Here is a 21,005-nt window from a genome sequence, read left to right as displayed (position 1 = left end):
ACTAATTATTGTGCTGCATCTTAGGCTACATCTATTTTAATATGAGTACTCGTAGCTTTGTGTTCTCCGGCATCATTACCAAGGCAACATCAACTAAGCTGATGTTTCTATCAGGAGGTATTGGGGACACATTTTAATCAGACACATTTGTAAGGCAGTGTCTGTGTCCCGCTTTTGCTGCAAGTCATATTGATGGTGAGGTACTAAAGCTTCACTGCTCAGTTAAGTGTTCCTTAAAGTGTAGCTATGGTAAGATAGAGATGATTTACAAAAATGTGCTTACTGACTTGATAACAGCTTAAAAATGATTTCCTATCAGGTGCAGTGGTGTGCACCTATAGTCCCAGCTACTCAGGAGGCTGAGACAGGAGGATTGCTTGGGCCTAGAAGTTTGATGCCAGCCTGGGGAATATAGCAAGACGCTTGTAAGAAAATTTCCTATGTGATAAGAAATGTTTTTAAAATATGGCTGAAAATTTTACCATGTGAGAGAAAATTTGTACTTTGGGATGTCATATCAGGAAAATTTTGCTTCTACATTAAATTTACAAAGACCCCTCCAAGCTGTGGGTTGTCCCTCTTGGATCAGTCTTAGATGCCTGAACTTGTCTAAGTGACATTGAATTGCTCTTTATCAATGGATATGCATTCCTTGTGAATTCTTCAAGCCCTCCATCCCTCTTCTACCGCCTTTTAAATATTTAGAATCCTTCTGGAGGAGTGTATTGATAACCAGGCTCCATTTGAATTGTGTTATACTTGGATGATAAAGAATGAGAGTTACTCATCTCTCCTCCTGAATTAAGAGTTTTCAATTCTGGATTCTTGTGACTGGGTTTCTGGGCTTCCAGAAGAAACCAGAGAAATTTTATGAAAATTGCTTTCGTATGTGCCTGGGTACAATTAAGTAGAAAAGAGAAATTTTATGCAAAATAACTTTTGTATGTGCCTGGGTACAGTTAACTAGAAAAGGAGCTCAATACTTTTATTAAATCTTTGATGTGATCCATATTTCTTTATAAATATTAGATGTCAGTACCCTTGATCAATAATTTTTCTTAGTAGTGCCCCGTTCTTCCCGTTTCGAAGACTAGTGAGGAAACTAAGCAGTAGATCCTAAACTGAGGACTCAAGTTTTCTGAGAATTTCTGCTGTTAAAGATAGTAAGTAAAATATGTCCATTTAAATAAGATTAATACAAATTAATATAACCATTCTATCCCACCCACCCCACTCCCCAAAGAAAGAATTTTGGAGATGCTCTCTGAGTGACTGGTGGTAGAAATTTGATGAGGGAGCATGCCACAACATTCATTCATTTCTATAGGCACTGTTTTGAACCTAATTAGATGCCAAGCTGTTTTAAATAGTTTTAATTCCTTGCTTTACATTGTTTAACTTACATGCATAGTGAACCATTGGTTAAAGACAAAGAAAACAAGAAACAAATGCTGCAATGCAATTTATCAGGAGCGCAGAATGAATCCCATTTTTCTAAGTTCATTTCAACAAAACCTTCACTATGTTTATAAAAGTGTGTATCATATACATACACATGAAAACACAGTGTATGTGCATATGTGTGTAAATGTAAATATGTATATGCATGTGAGTGTAATACATATGTGTGTGTATGTATGTATTTACTGTACAATTTACCATCTGAACCCATACACATTTGAGAGGGAAAAAGAGGGCTATTAAAAAATAAACTAGAGCTACAACCATTAACAGACATATCTGGTCGTCCCATATAAAACTGGAAAATTTGCCTTTTATTAAAAAAAAGATAGGCGTCAGAAAGTTGGATTGGATTTTAATCTTCATTTTATGCAATATATGTTACAATGTATATTAAATATAAGCTACTGATTAAAAATAAATAAGCAAATGAATTCCAAAATATATATAGAGAAAATAGTGACATTTATATCTCATTTGCTTGTTTTTGAAAGAATAAAGGCTATATTCTGTAATTTGTTTTTCTATGGTTAGTGCTTGCAGTGAGCAGCATAAGTGCTTTTGTCTTGTTGATCAATTAGAAACAAAACACAAAGATCAAAACCAGCCAGTTGACTTTATAAATGCATAAAGTGTAATATTTTCAGACATTGTTTGGATGTTTTGTCTATTTTGGTACTTTAACATGTCTTTAATTTAATGTCCATTTTACTATTTATTCAGTCCCTAAAGCCCAACATTTCAAAAAAAGTCTGTTTATAAATCATAGTTTTACATAGATAAGTAGAAAATAAATTAAACCTCATTTATCATTTATTAAATGGGGACTAGTAAAATTGTTCCATGTGTGTTGAGAATATGATTAAACATTGCATTTTAAAGAATATTAGAATATTATCAATAATATGTTAATTGAAATATTATGCTTTCTTTAAAAAATCACTTGCTCAATCTTTTATTGCACAAAAAAATTATAAAATGGTTACATTAGAAACACTGGGAAAGTGGAAGTTTCTCTATTCCTCTGCAAGGGACTCAGATGTGTTAGGGATTGAGAAGCACTGTAATAGTCTAACAAGTTAGAAGACAAGCCTTCATGAGAACAGCTGGCCAGGGAAAGCAGAGGAAGGGTGGGCAACATTTTGTGTCTTATCTTTGATGCAATGACACGGAGCTGCATTTATTAAGTCATTGGAAAAAAGATGGAAAGGTACCTGCATGAATCCAGACTGCACTCAGCACCCTTTTGCTCTAGGATGGCTTTGGGTGAAAGGGAGCTCTCCTTTGATGGCGAGAAAATGTAGCCTATTGTAGGAAGTGTAAGCATAGCTTTGATTAGGAGACAAAAGACATAGTGGAACTGGGCTTATTCCTTATATGAGAACAAGAAGGAGACCTCAATTTTCTCTGAATACTTGGTGACACACATGGAGTAGAGCTTCTAACTAAGGAATACAGCAGCCTGGCTGTCCTGAAATTACAACCCAGAAATCACTGCTCTACCAGGAATGGGAGTCTGGGCCCAAGTGCCTTTCTAGGTGGTTCCTGTCTGGATATCTGCTCCCCAGTTACAATCAGCTTGACCTTCCACTCTCTGCTGTATGGAGAGATTGGCCTACCATCATTTTCACAGCTGCTTCTGCCACTTTTGCTACTAGGGATTAAAATTTCTCTATAATCCAAAGGCCAAAAAGAGCATTCATTGCCTGACCCATGGTCTCTTCCATGTGGCTAGCACATAATGAGTGTACCTTGGCTTTTGTGGAGATTTAGAGTATGGAAGCCCTAGAAGGAGCAGTTCCAGGAATAGTGTGTGTGCGCGTTTGTTTTTACAGATCTGTCTTGGTACTACCAACACCCAGTTTGTTCTACATCTATGGTATAATCCTGGAGAGAGTGAAAATACCCCTATTTACTGAGCACCATTTAGTGGAAACTAATGCTAACTACTACACAGTAAATGCCATGTGCTGAGCAAGTCACATTATGTGACATCTACCTGACCTTCACAAAAGCCCTGGGAAGGTGGGAATTAACTTACTCCCAGTTAATAAGCAGGAAAAGTGAAGCTCAAAGATATCAGGCAACTTCCCAGAGTCACAGAGTCAGTGGTCAGAAGAACTAGCATGGAGCTTGTGAGTTTCCCATTAGAAAGCAAAAATTCCTTAGATTTAAACCAGAAAACTTTTAGTCTCATTTAAATATCACTTCATACTATTCACCTTGAAGGTGATTGCTTTAAATATTTGAACAAATTATGGCTAAATGTACTAAACTTGAGACTAATTTCTAGTATAGAATTTTCTAAACCAAATGTGATGTCAGAATTGTAAGGACCAGTTAAGGTCATTGTAGAAATAAACTAGATCCTCCTTTTTTCTTTTTCATTTCCCTGAAATAGTCTTCACCCATTGTTATCTATTTGATCTCAGTCATCTGGTTCTGCAGCCAGAGAAGGAAAATGTCAAATTCAACAAAATGAGTAGTACTGCTTGGGTTGAATCATAATTTAACTTTTTTTTTTTTTTTTTTTGGCTCTACAAGATATTTAAACAGTAACATTGCTTAATAATACTTTCTAAGTTATTATCAATTCCCTACAAACGTTGCCATTTCCTCCAAATGGAAAGGCAAGCATTAGGACCATGAGTCAAACACTCTACCCTAATATCTCATGACATATAAATTTGAGAGTTAACATTTACTTTAATTGCTGAAGCAGTCATGCTAAGTGCATCGTCTGACATATTACCAGGTGTTTAAAAGGGTAATTTCTGAGGGGGAAAAAAGTCTCTAAAACCAAGAGACAGTATTCCACTAAAAGCATTATTCATCTCTTTTAAAAAATCTTCAGTTAAATAGATTGCCTCAGTAGTTTGGGAAATGGTCCCTGACATAGAAACATATTTCTGTAATCTTTGAAGGGAAGGGGAGTGCTGGTTATTCTCTGTTTCCTCCCAACACATAGCCATTCTCTATCCATCTCTCCTGACCCCATAAGCTGCATCCGTCAGGTTCCTTTGCCCCCTGGCTTCCACCTGGGTTTTGCTAATGGAAAGCATCAGCTGTCAGAGATCAAAGGTCAGAGGGAGAGAGAGCAGGCAGAGGGACAGCCAGCGAGTAGTCTTCTCACCATTCCCTTTTCACCTTGGGATGCAGCTGGTTCTGGCAGGCAGCCCCTCCTCTCTGCTCTTGCTAACTACTCCTAACACTGGTTTCTCCCCTAAGACCTACAGACAAGGGGAGAAAACAGTTCCCTACTGTTATTAGGCTCTGGTGTCTTCCTCACTTGTTGATCCCTCAGCTTACCTACTCATTTGGCAGTACTCCCTTTGTTAAAACCTCATCAATTGAATCATTTCAATGGAATTCCATTGCTTGACAGCACTCTGAGGAGATGGGGGAAAAGTCACTAAAATACCTGTGTCCTAATTCTGGCACTTTTAAACCGTATGGTCTTAAATGATCTACACAATTCCTCAAGCTTCACTTTTATCTTCTGTAAAGTGAGAATAATAATGATACCCACTTCACAAAGCACTGAGCCCTGTGAGTACAATAGGGTGAACCAGGAAGTGTGACTATATTAGTCTGAATAAAGAAAGGAGACTGCTTGCTTTCCTGAGTTAGTGTAAGTGTGGTCTATACTAATCCACTATATGACCTCCTTGAAATGTTGCCTATTGGTAATTAACTACTAATATGTATTTCTAAATTTGGGGATAGAATGATAGAATTGAGCTGATATTTTTAAAAGAGATGGTTTGATTCCATTTTTTGCAACTCATACATTACTTGAACCTCCAAAACTTATATTGTCTTTCTCCCTAATGGCTTACTCTGTGTTATCTTAGAAAAGTTTGTTGGTAGCTCCTGGGGGCAAATTAGGTAAGTCCAATTCACTTATAAAAGATGTATTCTCCAGGTTCCTAGTAAGGACACAATAGCAGCAGAACTGGCACATGTAGGGGAAGAAAATGGCTTTTTCTCCCAATTATGAAGCACTTGTGGACTATTACCAACAAAACAGAATACAGTTCCTCAGTGTGAGCAGTCAGGAAGCAAAGCTATTTCTTGTAATCTAGTCAGCGACATTTGGAGGAAGCATCGTGGCATGTATGTCGGGGAAGTTAGTTACCAAAAACTGGGATTTTGTCCCTGATTATGAGAAATTCTGTGTATGATCCTGAACAAGTAGCTGTCTTAGTCCCGTAAACCTCAGCAGCCGCATCCAGAGTTTCTTGTGCCAGGATATCGCTACATCCATTGTTCATACTCAAGATAAATGAATGTAGGCTTAGTGAGGGTCAAAAGAAAATGGGATGCCGTGGTTAGAAAAGCAAGAAATACCACCTCAAGGAGGAGTAGGTGAGATGCAGTCTCTTGTTTGCTTTTCTTTTAGGTGAAATGTTAAGGCATATTCATAAAGGAGCAAACTCACATTTACATCCTAAAAAACATCAGGCTACAAGAATCTCATCTTGTTTTCCAAATGCCTCATCCAATTTGAGAATGCCAAACATAATCTGTTTCAGATGCCTTTTTCCCTCCCTTTTCTCACTCCTCTTTTTAGTCCCTTTCTGTATTCCCTCCTCCTTTCCCTTTCTGGACCTGTCATTGCCCCATCCCACCATCAAGAAGTAGAATTTTAAAACTGTGCTGTTAGAAGGAACCTCTTTCCCATCCCCCTGCCCAGAGGCAAAGGGAATAAGAGAAAGTAGTTACTGTCTGTCCAGATTTCTTTTAATATTATTGTGATAATGATAAATCATTTCCCTCTGCACTGGCAAGGCTTTGGACTCTGTGTTCTGTATACATCGCTTCTTCATTCATTTTCTTCAAGATTTTATTTGCTAGCTTATTTTCTACTTACATGCCATTGCAAGATACTTGTGGAGTGGCTGGAATAGGACAGTTTTTTAATTAGCATCATTAATGAATGTTCTTGAGGCGCTGAATGTGAAATACAGGGCTAAGCAAACATGTATAAGATATGCTTCTTTTCCCAGAGGATTGCAACCTACCTAAGAAGCAGGAGCTAAGTAAGTAATAAAATGTGATTCATAAAGTGGGGAGTGCAAAGAATGAGGCATGGGCAGTAGCATATATTGGTTATTGACAGAGGGTCAACCACTGGTGAGCCTCTTGTATGTCCTACAAGAGAGATCTTAGCCTATCCTCACAGCTTTTGATGAAAATATTGTGCCAATTTTACAGATAAGAACAATGAACTAAGAGAGTAGAGATGGCCCCCAACACAATGTAATTTGCCAGATCCAGTGTGAGGGAAAAATAATAATGAGTGGGCTAAACAATAGGAATTCAAGTCAGTGTGTTTGAGAGCCAGGGCCCAGCAGAGATTCTCAAAGTGTGGTACCCAGACCAGCAGCATCAGCATCACCTGGGAACCTGTCAGAAATGCATATGTTTGAGCCCCAACCCAAACCTGCTCAATCAGAATCTAAGCATCTGGGCATTAAGGCTTAGCAATTCGTGTTTTAATAGGCCCCAGAGGTTATTTGGAGGCAGGTTAAAGTTGAGAACCATTGACCCAGGAACAGTGTATTTCAGCTGGATGGGGAAGCAGGCAATCAGAGACAGGTGAGATGGTGAGGCTGGGTTGAGTGGCAAGCAGTGAGAATCCAAAGCTCTGAAATGGCAGCCTGCAGACCTGGTTGGGTGTGAATGGGCCTGCTATAGCACCCCTCAGTGAGTAGCCTGGTGTCCTGCTGAGGATAAAATGTGAGGACTATTCCAGGCTTTCTTAGACCAAGTGTTCCTGCTATCTCATTACTCCGAAGACAGGGATCCCTCTGCCTGAGAATTTAGATAGCTGGTTGTCCCTTGTGAGGGAGCTCCTCTGCAGCCTCAAGGGAACTTGAGAAAAGAGGTTTATGACCACTTAAAAATACTCATGGCTTCATTTAGGTGCTCGTAAAGCACTTTTAATCGTGATGAAATGCAAGTATTGTCTTTGAATGCCTTGAGTGGAAAGGGAAAGTTAATGAGTGAATGATTTGAATCATTTCTCTTCTTACCCTGGAGCAAGCCATTAAAAGAATGAAACTTCTAGTCAAAATGGAAACAGCCTGCCCCAGAGGGATGATTGAAAGAGTCTTTAGGACAGGCATTTGTCCTTTAGTTTTATTTTCACTTTAATTATTATAAAATCTGATTTGAGTGTTGACCATAGCCTCCAGTTCCAGCCAGCCGAAAAGATAAGCACATTTGTATTTGTGTGGACAAGTCTGCAGACTTCTGATTGTTGTCTCAAGCCAGATAAAACAACCCTTTTAAATAACAGTTCCTCATAAGGTGAGATTAAAGATATTTCTTCTTGCTGTTACCAAGGAAAATCATGATCTAGTTGATTATGTAGATGAATAGAAAGTATCTCTTGGCTATTGCTTGGGGTTGTGACCCATCTGGTGCCCACACTCTTTACTTTGGGTAAATTATTGCTGTGATATTGATGAAATTACAAAATAATGGAGAGTCAGAGGTCATGTTCCCCAACTCTAACTAGAATGAAAACTTTAAAAATGTTTAGTCCCAAATTCTCCTTGGAAAACATTGGTTACAGGTAAAATACATACATTTATATCAAACTTAGTTGTGTTGTTGTTTTCAATGAGCTATACATTAGATAACCTAGAACTAATCAATTGCCGTTGGGTTGTAATGAAATGTAAACAAGTGGGCCTTTTTTTTTATGGCATTCTGAAATTCAAAACTGACTGATTATATCTACCTGAACCTTAAGGAAAAATCAGAGGAAACTTGATCCTGAACACATTAGCACTTAGCATTTTGTACGTACATATGCTCAAATAGTATGTATCCATAGTATGGTAGAAAATATCTTACTGAAGCCTGTTTCACTCTCTTCATGGAAATTTCAGCTGATTGTCCATTTTAGTAAATAATATAGAGCATGTTATTCCTATCAACTGATCCTGTCAATTAATTTGCAGTGGAGAGTTTGTGGGACCATGGACATCTGATTGATCTTTAACCAAATCTTCCCTGGGTTATTGCAATTCCATGTGGATCAAAAAACACTAATCATGTTCATCAAATAAATAAGCACATATTTCCTTCAGGTTCTTCTCAGAAGTTATCTTGGGTAGCTTCTGTTGTCTTCCCAGAATTATGTTATAGCATTTGGTTATGACTCCTAATAAGCTCTCTGAGCTGTCTTGTGTCCTCAAGAGGAAAAAATCCAGGACACTTTGCTGCTGGATCAAATAGGGTATACAGTAGGAGTAGGTGAAATAGAGAGCTACTAGATGATTCAGAGAGAAAGTTCAACTCTCTGTCACCCAAATCCCAGCGTTCTTGGTTGTATGCAACTGTTGATGTTGAATGCGCTGTGAATTATGACAGGTTCATAGATTTTCTTACTCTTTCCCAGGTTTTTCATTTTTTTAATCTCTTCTTTTAAAATATACTAATTCTGACATCTATCACACGTTAAAAGAGGAAGAAAAACAAAACTATAAAATCCCATCAACCCTATGCCTCCCTCTGGCTCTCTACTCCTTTCTCTGCCCAGCATGGTGCTTCACTGCCAGGCTTCTCAAGCTTCTCAAAGGAATTCTTTTTCTTCCTGTCTGGCTGATGTACCCATCGCTAGCCTTACTTTTATTGAGGTCACTGTTTTTTTTTTGTTTGTTTTTGTTGTTGTTGTTGTTTTGTTTTGTTTTTAAGTAGGGTCTGTTTTCTTTTCTTCCTTGGCAGTTCTGCAACTGTGGTCATTGTCACATTTTTCTTTCTTGAAACACTCCCCTACTTCTTCTTCCTTGATACCATTCTCTTCTAGTTCTTCTCATTTTCCTACTACTACTCATTCCCCTATCCAGATTTTATTTTCTCAGTCCAGTATTTGAATATGATTGTGCCTTACAACTCCATTTTGATAGTCTTCTCAATTGGTACCCACTCATAAATATATTGTCCTTAAGAGCAACTATGTCCTGATGACTTCCAAATCTATGCCTCTAAAACAGGCTGCTTGCCTGAGCTCCAAACCCCAGACATTTTGTTCGTGTGTTTACTGATCATCTCTATATACTTGTTCTTTCTGTATTTATAGCTAAGGCACTGCATTCCACTTCCTTACCCAAACTAGAATCTGGAATTTATTCTTTTTTTTTTTTTTTTTTTTTTTTAATTTCTGTCACCCCCTCCTTGCAGCTCATAGATGCCAGTTTCTGACACTTCACATCTACATCTCTCTCTCTTTCTCTCTCTCTCTGATATGTCTCTTTTCTCTGTTGCTGCCACCCTTGTCTTAACTTCATGTGTTCATCATCCTTGCCCTAGATTATTGTTTTTGCTTTCCAGTAGACTTTCTACTGCCAGTTATACAACCCCATGTTGTCTCATGGAGAAGTTTTATGAAATGGCTGTTCATCATTTCATTGCTCTGCTTGTAAACCTTACATGGCACCTTAAGTCTTTCAGCATTAAATTCCAGTTTTATAGCATGTTTTTCAAGACTCTAGGATTTGAGCCTAGCTCCATTTCTATCCTCTACTTCCTCTGCCTGTTTCTAACCTATTGCTATGCCTGTATATTTACAATTCTCGAACGTATTTTTTGTACCTTTGCTCTTTGCACATGCTGGTCCTTATGTTTATGCCTCTTTTGTGCTGATTATTTCCACATTGCCCTACCCCATTAGCATATATCTGCTCATCTTCTAATGCTAGGTTCAATATGACCTCTTGGAAGCTTTCTACTGCATGCTTCTCTTATCCCTACACACAATAGAAGTAAATACTCTTTCTTCAGTGATTCTAGAGTTGAAGACAGGTGCCTATCCAAGTGTACTGCAAGATTCTGTTTATGGCCTGTCTCCACCATTTGTATAAGCTCTGTAAATGGCTTTTATGGTCATTCTTACACCAAATGGCAAGAGGAAATAGTCAATAACATTGTGGAAAAAAGAATCAAAGGGACGAAAATTTATGTGAACTGAAAATATGATTGCCTGACATTGAATATTAGGTCATTAGCATGCCAGAGCTATCTCACGCTGGCTCACAAGAGCCAACTGTTTAAAAATCATGAATTTTGCCAACTGGTTGCTAAGCCCTTTGAGGCTTGAAAGTAGGCATGGTGGGAATATTTACATTAGGGAAATCAGCAAGCACCACAAATTAGGGCTTTTGTTTTACAGGGACACAGTTTTCCAGTAGACTACTGATATTCATGATTACAATGCAGTAAATTAATTCATGCTCATGTCCATCAACCATGTGATACCACCAGAAATCATAGATTCCTGTTTCTGACAGTTCATATCCTAAATAACTCTCTGCGCCTCTTCTTTCCATTCCTATACCCTCTCCCTTAGTTCATGTCTTCATTGTCTTTGCCCTAGAAAACTACTGTTGCCTCCCAGTAGATGCTACCACTAGAACAATATTATTATTAAACCTACCACTAGAACAATCTTTGAGCAAGAGTCCTGCCAGTCTGTAATTGAAGAAGATAGTTATCATTGACTCCTTGGGAATAATAATGTATAATGCTTTATTATATAAAGAGGGCATTTTAAATTTATCATCAGTTGCTTATGAAATAATTTCTTTTTTTTTTTTCAGTTGTAATGACAGGTGGATTTTTACAGATTGAATCTGTGGCCATAGTACTTACTTCAAGATAATTGGCCAAGGCTAGATTACATCCTGTAACCATGCAACAATGACAGTAATTTGATCACAATGATGTTGACCTCATGACTTTTGACTTCATAATTATCTTGCTATGGTCAGCTGGCCAACAGCACTTCATCAATGAAAATATCTACCAGGAGGAATATTATCATGGGGACAATTATTAGAGTCATCTCCATTTTGACTTTGCCCCAAGCTTGGTCTGGGGAAAAAGCTTCTTAATGTTGCCTCAGCAGTAGTTTGCTGCCTCTCAGCCTGGTTTTCAGTATATCCATAATTAACACGACGGGTAGAGGTGCAAGAATGCCACATTTTCTTCTAAGCCACGCAACCTCATTAAGAAAGTAAAACGTTTGTGAGTCTTTCATGCAGTCTTTCTCCCTCTGGGTTGTTGAAGCTCTCTGGATGTCAGCACAGCACTATGGGCCACGAAAGTTCAGAGAATTACTTCAATAATATGACAGCCTCTTCCATTTAAAATGGAATTCAATGCTGGCTTCCCTTGGAGGCATTCATTGAAATTCCGTGCATGATCCATTCCTCTAGTCATTTAACAATGTGTCTCATGTTTGCCCTGATTTAAAAAAAGAAAGAAAGAAAGAAAACCAGCTTTGTATTTGTGATAACATGGATCAGGATAGTATAATTGCAGTGAAGAGGCCCCCGAGCCTGCAGTAATAGGATGGTTCATCTGATGTGTACTGCCATTAGAAAATGACCCATGCATGAATGTTCTCAGGGGACAGTAAAGAGGCTTTTAAGAATTACATTCTGTGTAGTATGAAAGCTAATGAGCAAAAGAGGAAGTATGAAGAAAAACTACTGCTTCAGGAAGCATAGTTCCACTTAGGGCCTGTCACAGCTCCCCTCAAATTCATTTGGATAGACTGGTCATTACTAGGATGGCTATTGCATTACCCCCATGTCCATGCACACTCCCTGCAGGTCATCCTGTACCAAGTTCCTAAGGAATTAAAACCAGTGGACAATAAATGGTGAGGAAAAGAAAGAGGATGGATACAGCAACTGCCAATAAATAAGGTAAAAAAAGACATTTATGTCAAAGATTAAAGAAGTCATAATGAACTTCAGCAAAAAAGAAAGACAAAGAGAAAAAAGCAATTTCTTGTACATCGTCTTTAAAAAATATTTCAGGACCACATTATGCTATTTTACTTCATGTATATGAACAGAACAGTACCCAATTATGATTTTAAGAGTATATATTTTAACCGTATCTTAATTTTTAAACATATTTAAAAATAATGTCTTCCAGTCTAGTCTGTATTGCTTTCTTATTTAAAGGTTTTACTTGGCCAGTTGCGTTGGCTCACACCTATAATCCCAGCACTTTGGGAGGTCAAGGCAGGCAGATCATGAATTCAAGAGATTGAGACCATCCTGGCCAACATGGTGAAACTCCGTCTCTACTAAAAATACAAAAATTAGCTGGGTGTGGTGGTGCGTGCCTGTTTTCCCAGCTACTTGGGAGGCTGAGACAGAAGCAGGAAAATCATTTGAACCCGGGAGGCAGAGGTTGCAGTGAACTGAGATCGTGCCACTGCACTCCAGCTGTGCGACAGAGTGAGACTCCATCTCAAAAAAAAAAAAAAAAAAAAAGGTTCCACTTAGGGTTTTAGATTACGTAAATTGGGAGGAGTTTGGCATATAGGCAAAAGAAAGAGTCACACCTTATTTGTCAAAATTAACAAACTGTGACAAACCAAATGGTTTGCCAGACCACTTGGTCTACATTGTAATTCCTTGGATTTATCTCCTGGGGTTTGAATTAGAGTAAGATAGAGTCTATAAAGGCCAGTAAAATTGATGCCTTCCTTGTGCCCAAGGACCCCTGGCTCTGACAGGCTTCATTGTGAGTGAAACTGTGGAGGCTCTCTTCGGCTTTACATGAGGGAGAAGTTGCAGGCAGGAACACCCATAACCCCAAAATTCACCTTTCTGAGGCAAGGCAATGATTCCTCTTTCACAAAACCATAGCAATACTAAAATATCAAGCTGTGTATCTGTTTTCTCCACCTAAGGCTACCATGAACACCACAAGGTTATCAATAGATGAAGCTAGAAAATATTTCTGTCTTAAAGGTGATGTGCCCCAGTAATGAAATGAGACAGGAAAAAAATCCATAGCATTCACAGAATTAGAAAGTAGACTGATAGTAGTCTATGAATTCCAAAAGTACAGCCATCTCCAAGTGGCCTGAGGGGTCTTTATTTCTCCAAGCCTTCATCTGATATCCCAGGTTGTTAGGCAGAGTCCCTGTGTATCTTCTTTTTTTTAACCTGTTTTTATCTTTCAAATAATATAAATACTATTCTTGTTTTTAAAGGCCAGGTTACTTTCCCAGAGGCAGTCACTAGCCTGGAACAGTCAAATCATTGAATTGATCATATATTTAATGTGGAATTAAGCTATTTGCATATTTCAAGATTTTAAGATTATTTCGAGAAAACAAGCCAGAATAAATATAGTCTCTTCAAAGATTGTGAGAAAAGCCATTATTTGAAATGGTCCTAGTAATTAAAAACTATAGTATCACTGACTGGAAATGAAGTAAATGAAGGGACGAGAGTCTGTTTGAATAGCCCCACCCATACCTCACCCCTCAACTATCTACTTTGTGTTTCGCTCTCTAAGTAACAAGCCTTTAAACTGTTATTGAGTGATATGAGTTAATTCTGACAGGTAATCATGTTTTACTTTTAATTTATCTTGTTTTTCTTTATTTGATATTAATAAAATCTTGTTCACCCAACTGTGGAGCATAATTCTTATCTTTTTTACTTAATTGTTTTAAATGTTGAGAAAGCAATGTAATAAGCAGTCAATGAATACTTACCACATAAAAGGAATGATGTGAGGGCTGTGTGAACTAGCAGAATGTATAAATAAATGGTACTACAATTTAGCACAGAAAAGCAAGGATGCCAAAGTCAGAAAACCACCATTTAAATTTTAGCTACAATTCCTCGTAATAGCTGTGTGACCTTGGCAAGTTACTATATCCTCCTAAGTCACAGTTTTCTCTTCTGCAAATGGAGTTTAGTAATATTGACTGCCTTCTAGGATTGTCGTAACAAGGGCTTAATTCGCTGTTTGGCTTAGAGTAAGTGATCAACAAATATAGCTAGTTTATAATGGAAAATCCTCAAAGAAGATGAAGTGCGGAAGAATTGACATGAAGCCAAGAAAACAGCCCCAGGCAGATATTATAAAGTGGCCAAATGCACAAACTGTAAAACCGCAGCTGAAGGACAGGGCTTTTCTGGATAAGCAGTTTTCTTCTTCATATTCTTCACCAGCTATACCATTAAGCTAAGCTACTGTAATTCTACCTCACACCATGTACAAAGAGCAGAGTTTGATTCAGAATCAAGGCTGTTGCTGGTTCCTTTGAAATTTGGAGAAATATTCGTATCTTGTCTTCAAGAGAAGTAATTTTTATATGAAGCAGCTTGCTAAGTCGAATCATTTGAAAAGGCATTCTACCATATTAAGATTACTTCGTTTAATAAACACATGTATATCACGCTTCTTGGGTGGATTAGGAGAGGCTGTGAGAATTGGCCAGCTTCTGAAGAAATGTGCTTGGTATAGAAATTTGCCCTCTTCACTATACTCCCTTTCCTGTTTCAACCTCCATAACTAACAGTAGGCATAATAGAAATGCAGAGATAGACACTACTATTGTGTCTGTCATTTCATTCATTTCCAAAATATTGAAACTGTAAAAAACTACTCAAGTAACAGTTAAAATCATATCAGTCACAACCATGCCAATCTACAATCCCTAATCAATTTACATTCTAATTGTTCATAATTGTGCTACATGAAGATAAATGTTTTCTTGACTGAATATTAACAAAATGCCCTCAAACTACAAATATTATGCAACTGTTGTATTTTAGTAGAAAACCTATTCCATTTTCAGATTGATACAATGCAGACATTTTAAATCTTATAAACTCCTCGATCTTTGCCAAGTGCGTTGTTTTATTTGCTAGGAGGCATTTGTCCATTCCTAACCTTTTTACCTCCAGAAAATAGATGACACATGTGACTTGAAAATTGAATCGATCTTGACTGAAAAAGAAATAATAAAAGTAGCTAATGTCTTTGTCATCCCTAGCAAGCCTACAGGGCAGATACTGTTGCTGCTTCAGTTTTGTAAGATGCATTATATCTTGCTAATCCTCAATAAATATGAAAAAGTGATCATTTCACAGCTAAGAATTGACAAACTGGAACACATTTCTCATTTGAATAGACAAGATAAGCAGTTCCCACCAGTGCTGCCATCTCTGCCTTCGGGTGTGTTGTGTTCCAGGCAGGCACTGTCGGTTCATTCATAGGTCACTGCTGTTTTATTTCTATTTGTCTGTTTCTGGACCAGAACTCAGATTTTCATCCAGACAGCTGCCTGTCTTAAAGATCATTCTGCGATCTACCTTCTGTGACATAATTTAAAGAAATGAGTAATCCCAATTAAACCATTGCAGGTGTAAATTTCTTGCCTGGAGAGAGAATTGAGAAATAAATGGGATTCATGAATACAAATTGGGCTCTCCTTACACTCAAGTTTTCATTTTGAATTGGTAAAGTATTCACTCCCCACATAAATCTGCATTTGCCTTAAGTGTGTTTACCATGGGAACCCCAATGTAGAGCTGGTAGCCCATTGCTATGCATAACTGAATATTAAAGTTTACAAATCATCAGGCAGAGGAGGCCTGGAGAAGGAGATGCTGCGGCAGGGCAGCTGCATCTGGGCTGGCAGCAAAGATGAATCCTGCTGTCACAGGCTCTGCACCTTTACTGGGTTGGGGCCACCCAACCTGCCCACTCTTTTTCTCTCCTTGAATATTATTTGATATTAAGGATTGCTTCCTCTTCCAACCAAGACATCCTGCTTTCTGAATGTCTTAACAGCTCTATTATTTTCCCTTCACCCAGTTTTGGTTTAGAAGGTGGTGTGTTAAATGAATCTCATAGGCCACCTAATTTATTTTGAAACAAATGCCGCTGTGAAAGGATGGAAGGATTCAATAAGGAAATACATAAATAATTTTCAGACACTAAGCAACCCTCTCCTCTTTCCCCCACTTTCTTCTTCTCCTTCCCTCCCTTCCTCTCCATTTTTTGTTGTTGTTGTTGTTGTTGTTGTTTGTTTACATTGTAACTGTATCTATTCTGTGAAGATCCATTGAGGCCAATTGGCTTTTCAGTGTATAAACAAATATAATCCAAAGTACTAAATGGCACTCCTCTCATTTTCAACTTGTGCTTTCAATCTTCAGCCAGAAGTAAGGCCCTATTATATTCACAATTATATGGACTTGAGAATGAGTGTACATTGCCTGCCCTTTGCTATAGAACTAAATCAGAAGGAAGTCTGTTGGTTATAAGTTTTCTATGATCGTCCCAAGTTATTTTCTTATGTATATAATAATTCATGCTACAAAGAGCTTGATGTGGTTTGGAATAATGTCATAATAAAATGGTAAAATAGCCTTGGAATTGTTCAGGGCAATTGGATGTATGAATCACAATGGGAGACCCAGACAATGGAAAACAATCGAAAACAATTTTCTACAATTAATGTCAAAAGAATTGTCTCTCACGTCTCTCTGCAAATGAGAACAGAGAAGTAGAAGTAGTGAAAATTGTAATGTGGGATTAATCGCATTTCTTGTTCCCAGATCTGATGGGTTTTCCTTATTGTATAGATTTCAAACACTGTAGCTATGCAGAACTCTGAGCTGATCTTATTAGTCTTAAATGGACCTGCCAAGCATATTAAAGGAAGGTTCTGACTGTCTACTGTGGACAGAATGTAGCTTAAGGAAATGTGGTCACTACCCTTAATTATATTCATAATATGTAGTGTATTTACAATAATTTAAAATAATTCAGTAAATTGAAACCATTATGAAGATGATTTACGGTGAGTAATAAGAATGTAAAACAATGGGACACATAAGGAAGGTCAAAGGGTAACTTTTTAGATTACACACTGGTTCTGCTCGCCAATTGTAGGCATAGGTCAGACCTCCCAAATTGGCCTTTTCCCAAGCTTGCTCTCCGGTTCTCCAAACCGAGGATGCCTTGCTTCTATCTCATTTGATGAACTGAGCCAATCTCCTCATTCAGTGACTATTTGCAAGCCAAATTTTCATAATATTTCTGAAATGAATGAAGATACATTTTGTATATCCAAGGATAGTTAAGTGTTGTCTTCTATAAAGACTATAATATAATGTGGTCCTTTCATATAAAGACTCTCAGAGGCACTCAATATATAGATTATTAACAATGCATATTGATTAGCTAGTTTTTAACTTTCGGCTTCAATTTTCAAAATCCTATTGTGAAAGTTAGTTCATATTTGTGTTAAGAAAATCTAGGATCTTAAAGATTCTTTTCTGTCAGAGAACTGTATTACGATAGCAGTTCCACTTACTCTCAGGTACTCTACAGGGTTAATAATGTGAGCTCTGGAAGGAACTTATTATACAGCATAAAGTGAATCTCTTTCATTTCTCCACCATTGTGTCATTTTCACCTAAATCATAACTTTCTACCCAGCATTTACAAGAGCAATCCACAGGCTTCCTTTATAAGGATGCATTTGAAACCACTCATTGAAGTGAGGATTTAAATAACCGGAATAAATCAATTCTGGCCTACTTTAAAAAAAAAAAAAAAGAAAGCTAACAAACTGACCCACCCAGAAAGACACGAACAGATAAATTTTTGAATATTGTATTCTGTATTATCTATTATATGTATTAATACTTGGTCACATATTGGAGTGTTTTACCAAAAGATTCTCTCAGAAGCTAGTGGCGAAACAGAATAAAAGTATGACATGCGTTCCGCTTGCTGTTGCCTTTTTGTCTAAGGCAGTGGTTTTTGTGAATTCCTCAGTGTAGCGAATCATTTGGTTCACTAGGACATGAAAAAGTAGAATTCATCCAAAGTTAATGGGCTGTTTGATGGTCTCTATGTGTCAAATGCGATTGTCTGGGAAAAGAGGATAGTAAAGGAATGAGTCAATTTAATTTTAAAATAACTTGATAATCTGTTAATTCTCCAAATATCCTCAAAACCAAAGAAAAAGCCAAATATGAAAGGTGTAATTTATAGTAGTCAGTTGGTATAAGTAGAGTCTTCTGTTTTTGTGTCATGAAAAATTTATCATTGTCACATGTGTTTAATAGACCATTCTGCATAACAATAGAAATTTCAGTTAATTTTTAAAGCCATAATCTTGTTCACTCTTAGAAGTAAAAAAAAAAAAGAAAGAAAGAAAGAAAGAAAGAAAGAAAAAATGCATTCTTATGGAATAAACATCTGATAACACATTCTGAATGTGGAGATTGAGATGTCTGAAGGCTGCCTTTTGAACTAGTACTTTTACCCCATGAAACATCTCTGTGTTCTTTCTGGCGCAACCAGTTCAAAAGATCTCTTTTCTTCACAGGTTACCAGCCAGTCTTGTCTGGTCAACAGGGATTCCAAGGCCTAATAGGAGTGCAGCAGCCACCTCAGAGTCAGAACGTGATGAATAACCAACAAGGAACTCCGGTGCAAAGCGTGATGGTTTCCTACCCAACCATGTCTTCTTATCAGGTGCTCATAAACAGCTTGGAAAATTGTGTTATAAAGTAGCATTTGTCAAAGTGGAAGCTGTGGATATGTCCCTGGTTTGGGTGGCTGACTGGGTAGTGGGTTCTTGGCCCATAACTGTTGATAATTTACTTTGAATCAAGATTATAATAGAAAAGTAGAAAATGCAAAAGATATGCTTCTATCACTACTGTGGCTTTTGAATGCTCTGCTAAATTTATTTCCGTATAACTTCATATTCATGGAAGAAAATGCATTAGTCTACAGTTTTATTCATAAAGATCTTTGGAAATTTTATTGCATTTTGCTTATTGGTAGAAAGTCTTCATGACAAATTCCCATTCATTTTTGTACACATCCAAATAAACTTCATTTTTCCATAAATTTAAGTTATAAGAGATTTTAATATGGCATCTCAGATTCATTTAAAGGGCATTTTTGGAGCCTAACAACTGCACTCTCTGGACTAAACCCAAGTTAAGCATTTTTAAAGTGTTATATATCCTTTTGTGCTGTATATTATGAAATACCCCAGAAGTAGAAATAAAGAGTTAGTGAAATGGTATAATAATTAAATTTAACTGTACCAGGTGCTTCTGACCCTAAAGGACCTATCCTAGGACCCCTACCCTACTATTCTGATTCACGTTGCATCGACTTCTACCTGTAGCTCCACAATAAGTGTTCTCTGAAGTTGCAGGTTGAGAGTATAGTGGGTGCCCAGGACAGAAGCCCTTCGTACTATGGAGGGCTCCAGGACACTTTGCGTAAAATCGGAAAGGGTGCATGGCTTTTCAAACGGAGAGAAACCCAGAGTGGAAGATCTAGACGATAGTTTCTAGAGGTCATCGAGAGAGAAGGGAAGTCAGAACTAACACCTTCTGAGCATCTGCTGCATTCCAGGCAGTGTGCCAGGCCCTGTACACCATCCCTTCAATCCTTTCAATGGCACTTTGAAGCATGTATGTCATTATCGCAACGGACTAGGGAATCAGAGGGGCTAAGTGACTTTCCTAATGTGAAACAGCCGCTAAATGGTAGAGTTGGAATTGATGACCTGTTAGGTCTAACTCAAAAGCTTGAATATTTTTCATGACACTATGTTGTTTATTGTACAGACCAAAAGTAGCCTCTTCATACAGGGTTCTTGCTTGTGTCTTTTTACAGGTGCCAATGACCCAGGGTTCTCAAGGACTGCCCCAGCAGTCATACCAACAGCCAATCATGCTACCTAACCAGGCAGGTCAAGGGTCACTCCCAGCCACTGGAATGCCTGTTTACTGTAATGTCACACCGCCCACCCCTCAGAACAACCTTAGGCTGATTGGCCCACACTGCCCCTCCAGCACTGTCCCGGTGATGTCGGCTAGCTGCAGGACAAACTGTGCGAGTATGAGCAATGCCGGTTGGCAGGTCAAATTCTGAGAGCTCTGGTTGTGGTACATTTCTTCAGATATTTCTCATGGCCTTTGATGGAAGAGGAACAAGGTGGGAAAACTGGCTGAGGACTTAAGTATTCACTCAACACTCAAATGATTGCTGCTGGTATTCTGTAAAAAAATAAACAAAGACTAATATACACGTTAGCTGGTTAATGGTGCATATTTCTGTCATGTCTGCTAGGTATGCCTTTATAGCTTAGCTAGTGACATGAATTCATCAAGGTAAGATTTTCTCCTACCACTGAATACCACTGTGTAGATTATAATATCCCCAATTTGGATTAGTTTTGTACTTTGTGTTGAGTTTGTGATGCTAAAAGTATTTAAAAATTATATACTAAATCACATTGTACCAAAGCTGTAATGGAAAAGAAAAGAAGAACTGATGAATTGAAGGAATAATTTATATACATTATAGAGTTTTCTTTTTTAATGGATATATACTGTATTGTAGTGTTTAATCATAATAAAACTATTTGACCTTATGGAGGAAGGTCATGTTTTTACCACCAGTTTGGTTCACTATGTCTTCCAATGTGTGTTTTCTCATGTGTCACTGTATTCCTTTCAAACACTATCTCATGAATACTGCATGGAAAAGGTTTTTCAAGTATTTATAAGTAAACTGCCATGACATGGGGATATGCCGTAGCAAAGACTTAACCAACTGTAGTTTATTGTCGTAATACTAAAGGGTCCTGAAAATAAGATGGCGTCCATTTCATTCATTCATGAGGTTTGCAATTTTAAAGTACATACCTTCCTATTAAT

The 21,005-nt window shown here is 37.7% G+C and overlaps 1 protein-coding gene across 2 annotated transcripts in view; it reads left to right on the top strand.

Annotated features, from left to right (window-relative positions):
- Positions 1-20,756, top strand: part of ARPP21 (cAMP-regulated phosphoprotein, 21kDa) — a 155,322-nt gene extending 134,566 nt beyond the window's left edge. For both annotated transcript variants that reach the window (XM_011965166.1, XM_011965168.1), the window contains 2 exons: positions 18,647-18,795; positions 19,960-20,756. In XM_011965166.1, coding sequence (XP_011820556.1) covers positions 18,647-18,795; positions 19,960-20,217 — 407 coding nt within the window. In that variant the 3' untranslated portion in view covers positions 20,218-20,756. The remainder of the gene's footprint in view (positions 1-18,646; positions 18,796-19,959) is intronic.
- The last annotated feature ends 249 nt before the right edge of the window (positions 20,757-21,005 follow it).

Source organism: Mandrillus leucophaeus, unplaced genomic scaffold, assembly GCF_000951045.1.
Source record: "Mandrillus leucophaeus isolate KB7577 unplaced genomic scaffold, Mleu.le_1.0 Scaffold717, whole genome shotgun sequence".
In the NCBI taxonomy this organism is placed as follows: domain Eukaryota; kingdom Metazoa; phylum Chordata; class Mammalia; order Primates; family Cercopithecidae; genus Mandrillus; species Mandrillus leucophaeus.
This window is presented reverse-complemented; position numbering and strand designations above follow the sequence as displayed.